Raw genomic sequence first — 13266 nt, forward strand, 5'->3', positions numbered from 1 at the left:
GTTTGGTACTTAAAGGAGAAGTTTCGGAATAAAAAAACAAACAAACATATATACTCACCTCTCTGGCTGCAGCATCACTGTGATGAAGCAGTTATCCCCCACTAGCTCTAAGCCAGAGAGCCGAGAGATCACGCTGATAGGGGGCACTGATTGCTCAGTTCTCAGTTAGCTCTGAGCAGAGAGCAATGACTGTCAGTCCCCACTCTCTGCTCTGCTCCTCCAGCGCTCACTGGAGCTCAGAGTAGGGGAAGGAGTGTCTGGCTTAGGCTCTCAGCAGGGACTGAGCCATTTGCCGATCAGGCATCTGAGTAGATCCCAACATTATTGTGAGGATCCTTCCAGAGCCTGGAGCAGCTCTTTGATGTCAGGTGACAGTGGGCTTTAGCTGATTCTGGGTCACAGGAGTGTAAAAGTAAGTGCATTCCTGTGAACCAGAAGAGAAGTATGGTCAAAAAGCTTTGGCCACACTTCTCTTTTAATGCTTTGCTGTAAATAGGGATGAGCCCGCGTTTCAAGTCGAACGTAAGTCAAATACTTATTTTCACCACTGTACAGTGCATAGTGTTTAGCACCAATCATGTTTTAGGAGTCCACAAAAAAATATATAAAAAAAATATATGCAGCGATCCTTATGCATCAAATGAATCCATCCAATATTGTTTAGTAAAGTGCTGCCACAAATTGTCCTTCTTATAGTGCTCCTTATTCAAAGTGCTCCAGTGCAGGTCATGTGTGCATATATGAGAAAAGTGCTTCAGTGCTCTAAACTTTCTGTGCCTCCTCCACCACTCTGTCTGTTATAACACTCACCAGATTCTTTTGACTTTGTGCCTCTCAGTTACAAAATCTTTATGGGCATGTGGATATTACCCACCTGGGTTTTTACAAAGCTCAGGCAACTCCTCCTCTCCTTCAGTTTAAACAGGGAATACACTCCTTATGACTCTTACAAAGGGAACATAAGAGGGATCCACATAGTGGATTAAAAAAATGCCATAAAAACAACAGATTTACACTCACTTTTGCAAAGGTTAAAATTGCTTTGAGACCAGGAAGCACCGCCACGGCGTGAATTCCACTGGCTGGATATGATGTCACTGGATAGTCCCGTCCAATGCGTTTCGCCAGCCAGTCAGGCATCTTCAGAGGTAAACACCTCTGAAGATGCCTGATTGGCAGGCGAAACACTGAGGGTGAAACTATCCAGGTGAGTGTTATAACAGACAGAGTGGTGGAGGAGGCACAGAAAGTGCACTGAAGCACTTTTTCTCATATGCCGGTATGCACATATGACCAGCACTGAAGCACTTTTCTCATATATGCACATATGACCAGCACTGGAGCACTTTGAATAAGGAGCACTATAAGAAGGACAATTTGTGGCAGCACTTTATTATACAATATTGGATGGATTCATTTGATGTTTAAGGATCTCTTCATATGTTTTTTTGGTGGACTGTTAAACTGGTTTGGTGTTATACACTATGCACTGTAGGCAGTGGCGGAATTACCAGGGTCGCCACAGTCGCACTTGCGATGGGGCCCTGGCATTCTGTCACTGTGCGGGGGCCCAGCGGGGTTGCTATTCACAGGGCTCTGAGCGGAGAGCTTGTCTCTCAGGTAACAGCAGCACAGAGACACCGGCATTGACAGTTTTATATCTCTCTCCGATGGAGACCGTCCAGTCTGTCCTCTCTTGCACGGGATGACAGAGGACACACAGCTGATCCCTCCCTTCTCCTCCCTCCCCTCTCCTGTGTGCTCTGCGGGCAGTCAAGTGTGCAGCTAACGAGCTCACATTTCCCGCGGAGCACACAGGGGAGGGGGGAGAAGGGAGAGATCAGCTGTGTGTCCTCTGTCATCCCGTGCAAGAGAGGACAGACCGGACGGTCTCCGTCGGAGAGGGATATAAAACTGTCAATGCCGGTGTCTCTGTGCTGCTGTTACCTGAGAGACAAGCTCTCCGCTCAGAGCCATGCTGTCCTATGAAGACAGAGGACTCTGATGGGCACTGATAGGGGCACTGATAGGCACTTATAGGGGTACTGATAGGGGGCACTGATAGAAGACACTGATAGGGGACACTTATAGGGGGCACTGATAGAAGACACTGATGGGCACTGATAGGGGGCACTGATAGAAGGCACTTATAGGGGGCGCTGATAGGGGACACTGATAGAAGGTGCTGATAGGGGACGCTGATAGGGGACACTGATAGAAGGTGCTGATAGGGGCACTGAGAAGGCACTAGGGGGCACAGATAGGGGACACTGAGAAGGCACTAGGGGGCACTGATAGGGGGCATTGAGAAGGCACTAGGGGGCACAGATAGGGGGCACTGATAAGGCACTAGGGGGCACTGATAAGGCACTAGGGGGCACTAATAAGGCACTAGGGGGCACTGATAGGGGGCACTGAGAAGGCACTAGGGGGCATTGAGACGGGCACCGATGGGAGGCACTGGTGGGCACTGATAGGAGGCACTAATGGGAGGCATTGATGGGCACTTATAGGTGGCACTGATGGGCATTGATGAGCACTAATAGGCAGAACTCATAGGCTGCACTGATGGGCACTGAAGAACACTGATAGGCAGAACTCAGGCAGTATTGATGGGCAGCATTGAAGAGTGCTGATAGGTGGCACGGATGGACGCTGTTAGGCAGCATTAATGAGCACTGATAGGTGGTGCTGATAGGCAGATTTGATGGGCACTAATAGGCAGCATTAATGAGCACTGATAGGTAACACTTGTAGGCGGCATTGATGGGCAGTGATGATTGGGGTACTGATTATCAGTGTAAACAATTTTCTGACATTCTTGACAGTTAATGGCAGTCCTTTCCTAACACAGACACAGCGTGGGAGGAAAGGGCTGCGGATAACCGGCAAGTTTGTTTACATGTGATCAGCTGACATCACATGGTAAAGGGCCACTGTGATTGCGCTGGATGCATGTCCCAGGGGTCAAGCGGGAAGCATGGTTTTGGGACAATGTACATGGACACCCTCCCAAAATTGGAAGCCCGGGGCTTGGATGGAAGGGGGGGGGGGCCCATCATGGTTTCTTGCACCAGGGCCCTGAAGGTTCTAGTTACGCCACTGACTGTAGGTCATATTGAATATTTTTCACATTGCACAATTGTTTTGAGAAGGACTAGACAGGAATTTTGGACAGCGCTGTTGTCAAAATAGGAATAGTGATACAAGGACCATATGTTTAGGTTCTAGTTGAACAGCAGCAGTCTAAATACATTCATATTATAAATCATTTAAAGTGACAGAGCTGTGGGAATAACACACAATAAAGTTCTTATGGCCTGAAGTGGCATTCCCAGTTTTGACTGACGTGCCACTGTAAAAAAAAAAAAAAAACCTAAACCATTCCTATGTTAACCGCTTGCTCCCCACCTACAGTACTTTTATTGCAAGTTGGTAGCAGCTACAGGCTCAGCGAAATATTGGTAATGGTGACCCGGTGCAGGCAGCAGCACGATCCTGTGACCTACCGGTATGTGTACCCAGCCGCATCATGTGACCTCTATGACCAATCATAGTGATCAGATGATTACAATGCGAATAAAACAGTCATGAATGGCTTCCATTCATGACTGCTTGCTTAATATTGTGATGCTGTGATTGGCACACACCCCTGTCACATGGTACCTGGTACCCTGTAGCATGTGATTAGCTGTAGTCAATCACAGATCACAATAGTAGGCAAGCTGTCACGAATGAAAGCCATTCATGACCACTGAAACTATTGCTTATAGTAGTATCATCACTGTTATAAGCAATAAAAGTGTAAAAAAAAAAATCAAGTAAAAAAAACACATTTTATTTAATTTCTCAACAAAAAACTTCAAAAAACTTGCCAAGCCTCTTACTAAATAAGACTGCCTACTTTTCAAAAAACGGTCATTTGGGGGGTATTTGTACTGATCTGGCATTTTAGAGCCTCAAATGAGATAGGACGTCAGTACATCATGACTGTTTAATTTTAAAATATAGAAACCATAGTTTGTAGACTATAACTTTCACACAGACTAAATGCTCTACACTGATTTGGGTTATTTTTTACCAAGGAAATGTAGCAGAATACATTTTGGCCTAAGTTTATGAAGAAAGATTATTTATTTGCAAAATTTTATAAAAGAAGAAAAACACTTTTATTTTTCTGTATTTTCTGTATTTTTCTATTTATATTGCAAAAAAATAAAAACCCTGTGGTGATTAAATGCCACCAAAATAAAGCTCTATTTGTGTGAAAAAAATTATAAAAATGTAATTTGTGGACAGTGTTGCATGACTGCGCAAGTCCCAGGTAAATTAGCACAGTGCTGAATAGCAAACAATGCCCTGGTCATGAAGGGAGTAAAACCTTTCGGCGGTCAAGTGGTTCAATCTTTGATTTTTTTTTTTTTTTTCAGTATATCTAAATATTGCAGCCATAACTATGAGCCCGGAGACTCTGTTGTATTCTATGCAGACAATGATGATGTCCAGCTTCAGAAAACCTTCACTGTAAATGTATTCCGTGAGTTTATATTTTTATTTTCTTCATTATTATGGTTAAACATTTAGCAGCTCTGTACAAAGTACATAGAAAGAGAGGCCCGGAGTAAAGCAAGAAGAACAATAGACAGAGGGCTGGCATGACAAGAGTTAAAGGGTTTTGGGCATAGGCGTGCGCACAGGGTGTGCCGGGTGTGCCCAGGCACACCCTAATCACCCCGTGCACATTAGTGTTATCGCTCTGTGTAGCAGCGGAAACAGGGGAAAGCTCTCCCTCCTACTGGCTCTGCCATAAGAGAAGTGTTTATGCTCTTCTTTCACTGAGGCGGCAGGGAGATCAATGTGCCAGGGTCATATATATGTAGACACCCGCACATGCATGTGTGTTTGAGCTTAAGGGTGCACACTCTAATGCAATAGGTTGCGCACACCTATGGTTTTGGGTAAAGGAGAAGTTTGGCTGAACTAAATAAGCAAGGAAAATTTGATCTGATTGGGGCAAGGAGTTTGGGTGGAGTTTTGGGGGATATGGGGGATGTGGTTTGTTAGCCGGGTGGTCTTCAGTTGGAGGTCAGCCAGCAGAGAACAACTTCCCTCCCTTCCGCCCTGCATTTTTTGGCATTCTGTGTTGGATAATTTGTTTTGTGTGAGAAGCCTGGTAAGGCGACTGGCGGGGTGCAAGGTCCTTTTAGGTTCATATGGGCACAAAAAAGTAAGGTGTAGGGACCCGTCAGTTAGTGGGATGTGTATCTGCGAGTTATCTCTGAGTTGGTGGTTTTACGGATGGAGGGCTGAGAAGTGACACACAGGAACTGCCTTTGTTTTGATGCCCATTAGGGCCTGATGGCTCCATTCTTTATGCACTGTGTGTTCAGGTTATTATGTTATTGATCTGTTATTCATTTGTTATTTATGTTTTAGTTAATAAAAGGCTGTTATGTCAACTCCAATCTGTTGTGGTGTGGTTATTATAGAGAAGGGGTGGGGGTATTGGTATAGCAGCCAGCACAAGCCATATTTAATACCTTAGTTAAGAGGAACATAAGTTCCAGTCCTCTGACAGAGTTCTGAGTTTATTATCCCATCATACCATTTTCGGACAGAATCTTATTAATCTGCCAAAACCCTTTTGGAGTGTATGAGGAAGTATAGAGAGATTCCATTGCTGTGTAAGGTCAATGTACTAACCATCCTCTGCAATTTGGTGATTTCAGCTGTTTTCTTCCCAACTAATGGTATATGTCAGGGATATGCAATTAGCGGACCTCTAGCTGTTGCAGAACTACAAGTCCCATGAGGCATTGCAAGACTCTGACAGTGACAAGCATGACACCCAGAGCCAGAGGCATGATGGGACTTGTAGTTTTGCAACAGCTGGAAGTCCACTAATTGCATATCCCTGGTATATGTAACCAAAAGGGGTACTTCTGATGTGCTATGGGAGTACTTTAAATTCAGTAGACATGTGCACTGACAAAAAATGTATTTGTTTTCATTTTCGTTTCATAAATTTTTTTGCTTTTTTTGGAAATTTGGAAAAAATTTGGAAATTCAAAAATTCGGAAACCCGAAAATTCGTATTTTTACATTTCCGAATTTTCGGATTTACGCATTTTCAAATTTCCGAATTTTTGGATTTCCGAATTTTCGAATTTCGAATTTTCCAGATTTTCAGATATTCTAAAATTTGGAAATTCGCAAATTCAAACATTCGAAAATCCTAAAATTCAAAAATCTGAAAAAAAGAAAGAAAATCAGTAAAATTCGAAATAATAACTTACTATTAAATTATAGGTATTGGAATTTCCTTTCAAATTTGGCTGTTTGTGAACGTAATGAATACAAATTTATCCGATGTTACAAATGATCCGAAATAAAGAATGCCGCATCTAAACAAATGGAATGGAACAAATTAATAATAAATAATAATAAAAAGGTTTTATTATTATTATTATTTATTATTATTAGATCATTACGTTCCGTTCATTTAGATACGGCATTCGTTATTTCAGATAATTCGTAACTTCGGATAAATTCGTACTCATTACGCTCACTAACAGCCAAATTTGAAAGGAAATTCCAATACCTATAATTTAATATTTATTATTAGTTATTATTTCAGATTTTCGGGTTTTCGAATTTTCAGATTTTCACTCTAATTCCCTGTACACACGATCGGACATTCTGACAACAAAATCCGTGGATTTTTTCCGACGGATGTTGGCTCAATCTTGTCTTGCATACACACGGTCACACAAAGTTGTCGGAAAATCCGATCGTTCTGAACGCGGTGACGTAAAACATGTACGTCGGGACTATAAACGGGGCAGTAGCCAATAGCTTTCGTCTCTTAATTTATTCTGAGCATGCGTGGCACTTTGTGCGTCGGATTTGTGTACACACGGTCGGAATTTCCGACAACGGATTTTGTTATCGGAAAATTTTATAGCCTGCTCTCAAACTTTGTGTGTCGGAAATTCAGATGGAAAATGTGTGATGGAGCCCACACATGGTCGGAATTTCCGACAACAAGGTCCTGTCACACATTTTCCGTCAGAAAATCCGACCGTGTGTACAGGGCATTATTCTTGGATTTTCACATTTCCACATTTTTGAATTTTTAAATTTATGAAATTTTGAATATTTCAATTTCCTAATTTTGAATTTTCGGATTTCTGAAATTCTGAAATTCCGAAATTCAGAAATTTTGAATTTTCGGAAATTTGAAATTCCCAAAATTCCCAATTTCCAAAATTTAGATTTTTTTCGGAAATTCGGAGATTTAAAAATTCAGAAATTCGAAATTCAGAAATTCGAAATTCTGAAATTCGAAATTCTGAGTTTCAGAAATTGAAAAATTCGGAAATTTCGGAATTAACGAATTTGTCAAAGTTCGTTAAGAAATGAATTCCGAACTAAACAAATTGCCCATGTCTAAAATTCATTATATAACATTTTTAGCAAATAATACTTCATCTATAAATATAGAGTCATTATTTTTAAAACCATAAAAGGCTGTTGGAAAAACATAAATAAACAATCGGAGCGCACTGATAATAAAAGTATACAAGTTACATAGTAGGTGAGGTTGAAAAAAAGTCCATTAAGTCCAACCCATGTGTGTGATTATATGTCAGTATTACCTTGTATATCCCTGTATGTTGTGGTCGTTCAGGTGCTTATCTAATAGTTTCTTGAAACTATCGATGCCCCCTGCTGAGACCACCGCCTGTGGAAGGGAATTCCACATCATTACCGCTCTTACAGTAAAGAACCCTCTACGTAGTTTAAGGTTAAACCTCTTTTCTTCTAATTTTAATGAGTGGCCACGTGTCTCGTTAAACTCCTTCCGTGAAAAAGTTTTGTCCCTATTGTGGGGTCACCAGTACGGTATTTGTAAATTGAAATCATATCCCCTCTCAAGCGTCTCTTCTCCAGAGAGGATAAGTTCAGTGCTCATAACCTTTCTTCATAATTAATAACCTCCGGACCCTTTATTAGCTTAGCTTACTAGCTCCATTTCCAGTACATCCTTCCTGAGGACTGGTGCCCAGAACTGGACAGCATACTCTAGGTGCGGCCGGACCAGAGTCTTGTAGAGTGGGAGAATTATCATTTTATCTCTGGAGTTGATCCCCCTTTTAATGCATGCCAATATTCTGTTTGCTTTGTTAGCAGCAGCTTGGCATTGCATGCCATTGCTGAGCCTATCATCTACTAGGACCCCCAGGTCCTTTTCCATCCTAGATTCCCCCAGAGGTTCTCCCCCCAGTGTATAGATATAGTGTATATATATTTTTGCCACCCAAATGCATTATTTTAAATTTTTCTACATTGAACCTCATTTGCCATGTAGTTGCCCACCCCATTAATTTGTTCAGATTTTTTTGCAAGGTTTCCACATCCTGCGGAGAGGTTATTGCCCTGCTTAGCTTAGTATCGTCTGCAAATACAGAGATTGAACTGTTTACCCCATCATCCAAAGTCCAAGTCATGGAGTAAACTGAGGAAACTGCTAAAAACGTGACATCTACCAATGACCACATGAGTTGAATAAGTTAAATTTAAACATGCTTGGGATAAACATAGGTCTATCCTCTGACAAAATATTAAAAAACAAAAAACAAAAGTCAGACTAAACTAACACTCATTTTTAGCAGAAGTCTTCTAAGTTTCTTGTCTCATTCACACACACTCATGCTTGTTATACTCACTGTGGAACCTAAGAGGGCAATCCTCAGCTTTGTGTAAAAAAGGCTGTTTGATCTTCTATGCACAGATCCTCCTCTTCTTCCACTGACTCCAGAACATGTCCGGATAAGACAGTTACTGGAGTCACTCTGCACATGCCCAGTTTGTGTGTATTGATAGTTTTATTTTCTTGGGAGAGTGCATGTGATCAGTACAGGGCCAATCAACACTGTCTAGACAGAAGGTCAGGGGTCCTGGATACTGATAGGACAGCCCAGTGCAGTATGAAAACTCCTCCTACAAGCTTTAACCAGGAACTGATAGAAGTCACAAGACTGCTATATACTGCTGATAAGAAAAGGTATTTAGCAGTTTATATTTACAAAAATAATTGTATTTCCATGTTCCGTGTACCTGTGCATCCATATTATGAATGCAAGCTCCTGGGTTTAGTAACACTTTAACCACTTGCCGACCGCTGCACGCCAATATACGTCGGCACAAAGGCAGCGGTGGGCAAATGGGTGTACCTGTACGTCCCCTTTAATTGGTGGGGCTAGCGGGTGCACACGCCCGCCGCATAAGGGGGACCGTGCCCACAGGACCAGCGGACTCGAAGTCCGCTGGTCTCCCGGCGATCATGTCGCGGAGCCGCAGAATGGGGAAGTGCCTATGTAAACAAGGCATTTCCCCGTTCTGCCTTGTGACATGACAGGGATCACTGCCCCCTGTTATCGGGAGCAGCGATCGCTGTCATGTGAGTTGAAGCCCATCCCCAGCGATCGCTGTCATGTGAGTTGAAGCCCATCCCCCAGTTAGAATCACTCCCTAGGACACACTTAACCCCTTAATCGCCCCCTAGTGGTTAATCCCTTTACTGCCAGTGTCATTTACACAGTAATCAGTGCATTTTTATAGCACTGATCACTGTATAAATGACAATGGTCCCAAAATAGTGTCAAAAGTGTCCGATGTGTCCGCTATAATGTCGCAGTAACGATAAAAATTGCAGATCGCCGCCATTACTAGTAAAAAAAAAAAATTAATAATAAAAATGCCATAAAACTATCCCCTATTTTGTAGATGCTATAACTTTTGGGCAACCCAATCAATATATGCGTATTGCGATTTTTTTTTTTAACCAAAAATATGTAGAAGACTACATATCGGCCTACTGAGGAACTGAGGAACAAATTTGTTTTTTTATATATTTTTGGGGGAAAAATATGGGAAGCCTGTATTTATTGTCGCTCTTTTTTTGTTTATAGCGCAAAAAAATAAAAACCGCAGAGGTGATCAAATACCACCAAAAGAAAGCTCTATTTGTGGGGAAAAAAGGACGTCAATTTTGTTTGGTTGCAATGTCGCACGACCTCGCAATTGTCAGTTAAAGCGACGCAGTGCCGAATCGCAAAAAGTGCTCTGGTCAGGAAGGGGGTAAAATCTTCCGGGGCTGAAGCGGTTAAGCATAAATCAGTGCAACAGGCTTCGTTTTCACACACAGGATGCACAGGTGTTTTCTGCGCATCCCCATTCAGGCAATCCCATTCATGTCTATTGGGGCGCAGCCGGCTGAACGGACATAGCTCCCAATTGGACCTGGGTGCACACAGACGGTGGGAGTTCAGAGACATGCACACACACAGATGTCTAATTGGAAAGTAGAGATCATGCAGTCATTGCGTCCCAATAGACAATAGAATGGGACTGCCTGCATACGGATTAACTGAACACCTGTGCATTCCGTGCAGGCAAATGTATACTTAAAGTGGCTGTAAAGGCTCAAGGCTTTTTAAAGCATTCTGTATGTAGCATCCCCCCACAGCCCCCTAATACTTACCTGAGCCCCATCCTGATCCTAGGATGGTCTCTTCCTCCTCATTGGCTGAGACAGTGGCTTCTGCTACTGTCAATCACAGACAGTGAGCCAATGAGGAACGAGCGGATGCGTGACGGAGCCACGCTCCAAATGTGAATGTACAAACAGAGCAGCAGCTCAGGAGCTCAGCAGGGAGGAGTCCCATTTACTGAAAGTCTTAAAAAATATTCTAACTTAGGGGAAGATGGTGCCTCCCAGGTGAATCAACCAATATGGTAAGACTTGTGGAGCCAAAACACTATTGTGCCCACCCATTCTTCTGTAAATATAAAGAGGATATCTGCACATGTTCTGTTGCAAGGTTTCGATACTCACATATACTTGCAAAATTTTAGAAAGAGCCAACATCTGTATTCGTCCTGGCAAGATCTAGATCTATTCTGTATGCTTGAAACTGACATTAAATTAAGAATTGCATAATATAAATCTAAATTAAGTTTTTTTATTCTTACTAGAAAAGCCTGAAGTGGAATGTAAAATATCCAATATGAAAAACATTACATGTCAATCATGGGGCTATCCATTGTCAAACTGGAAATGGCTAAGAAGCTATGATGAGTTTCATAAGTAAGTTTATTATATTGGAGAGAGTCAGTGCTATGGTAGGTGCATTGTGATTTATGACTTGCATACAAGGGAATTTGTTCAAGTCAAAAGTGTCTAGAAGCAGTTTTTGAAAACATAATACAGCTGCAACTCCTTACAGTCCATAAAGCGAGTCTTCAGTCTCTCCTTTCCATCAGGAATGTCTTTGTTTAGCCACCCCTTATCAAACAGGAGAAGATTCTCTGGGGAATTTAATAAAGTTATAATGCCATTTTTCTGGCAGTAGTCTCCTTACCACTTAAGGACTAGCCTCGTTTTGAGATTTTGGTGTTTACATGTTTAAAACAGTTTTTTTGCTAGAAAATTACTTAGAACCCCAAACATTATATATTGTTTTTTTTCTAACACCCTAGAGAATAAAATGGCGGTCGTTGCAATACTTTTTCACACCGCATTTGCGCAGCGGTCTTACGAGCGCACTTTTTTGGGAAAAAAATCACTTTTTTAAATAAAAAAGACAACAGTAAAGTTAGCCCAATTTTTTTTATATTGTGAAAGATAATGTTATGCCGAGTAAATTGATACCCAACATGTCACACTTCAAAATTGCGCCCGCTCGTGGAATGGAGTCAAACTTTTACTCTTAAAAATCTCCATAGGCAACGTTTAAATAATTCTACAGGTTGCATGTTTTCAGTTACAGAGGAGGTCGAGGGCTAGAATTATTGCTCTCACTCTAACAATTGCGGCGATACCTCACATGTGTGGTTTGACCACCATTTTCATATGTGTGCGCTACTCACGTATGCGTTCGCTTCTGCGTGCGAGCTTGTCAGGACGGGACGCTTTAAAAAAAAAATATTTTTTTGTAATTTATTTTACTTGATTTTATTTATTTTTTCATGTTTAAAAAAAAAAAAATTGTGTCACTTTTATTCCTATTACAAGGAATGTAAACATCCCTTGTAATAGAAAAAAAGCATGACAGGTCCTCTTAAATATGAGATCTGGGGTCAAAAAGACCTCAGATCTCATATTTGGACTTAAATGCAATAAAAAAAGAAATTAAAAAAAATTTGCCATTTGAAAAAATTACAACAGAAAAATGTTCCTTTAAGACGTATGGGCGGAATTGACGTTTTGACGCCCTGCTATAGTATGGAGACGGGTGGGGGCCATCTTCCCCTCACTCATCTCCATACACAGACACTGACAGGCCCCGATCGCCTCCGCCACTGCCGACGGCTCCGGTAAGTGGCGGAGGTCGCTGAAGAGCGGCGGGAGGGGGGGTGATACCTCTCCAACGGCCGATAACGGTGATCTCGCTGCGAATCGGCTGCAGAGACCACCATTATCCTAAACAGAACCGCCGGCTCTAAAGATGGATACCTCAGTTGTGGCAGCAGCTGCTGCCGTTACCGAGATATCCATCTTCAAACTGCCGACATATATGTACATGAACCGGGCGGATAAGTGGTTAAGAACTACCTTCACTTAATTCAGGCAAGCATTTGCACCAATGTCAGTAGTATAACTGACACTGGCATAATGCCCATATTTGAGAAATGACTTGTCACTAGGTGGGCAGAACACACCACTCTTTTCTTTTCATTCAACCCAGCAGGTCGAACAGAAAAAAAACTGACGGCCCTGGTTGGAGCCGCTGCACTAATAATCTGATGTTAGTACAGTGATCTCCCCCACTGAGCTATTGTGTTCTGACAGGGAGATGGCTCCCCCACCAGAACACTCTGATCAGCGTTCTCAGAAATTGGCTAAGAGCGCTGATTGGGAGCTGGTGGGCTACTGGTTTTCCAGCTTGCTCGTCCAACAGAAGCTGGCCTAACAGCTTGCTTCTGCCAGACCGGCTGCCATACACACGGGCCCAATGTCGGGCGGTTTTTAATGAACCGGCCGATGTCGCCCGACATTCGGTCCCTGTGTACTAGGTATAAGATCCACTGTACTCCTGATTGACAGTGCACTGCAATGGGCGGATTCAAAGGTCTCTAATTAACTGAACAGTGACTATGGATTCTCCCACTGCAGTGCGCTGTCAATAAAAGTAGTCCCTCAGTTCCCCATCAGGCTCCATCCATTCCATCATTCGTTACAAATCTCCTTGGCCATGCTTC

At 42.4% G+C, this 13266-nt stretch overlaps 1 protein-coding gene across 5 annotated transcripts in view; it reads left to right on the forward strand.

Moving 5' to 3' along the window:
• FLT3 (fms related receptor tyrosine kinase 3) overlaps positions 1–13266 on the forward strand; it is a 179473-nt gene that overhangs the window by 124974 nt on the left and 41233 nt on the right. For all 5 annotated transcript variants that reach the window (XR_012241492.1, XM_073613376.1, XM_073613372.1 and 2 more), the window contains 2 exons: positions 4431–4537; positions 11041–11152. Coding sequence is in view for 4 of the 5 variants with exons in the window: in XM_073613376.1 (XP_073469477.1) it covers positions 4431–4537; positions 11041–11152 (219 nt within the window). In the remaining variant the exon portion in view is untranslated. The remainder of the gene's footprint in view (positions 1–4430; positions 4538–11040; positions 11153–13266) is intronic.

The sequence above is a fragment of the Aquarana catesbeiana genome, linkage group LG02 (assembly GCF_042186555.1).
Source record: "Aquarana catesbeiana isolate 2022-GZ linkage group LG02, ASM4218655v1, whole genome shotgun sequence".
NCBI lineage: Eukaryota > Metazoa > Chordata > Amphibia > Anura > Ranidae > Aquarana > Aquarana catesbeiana.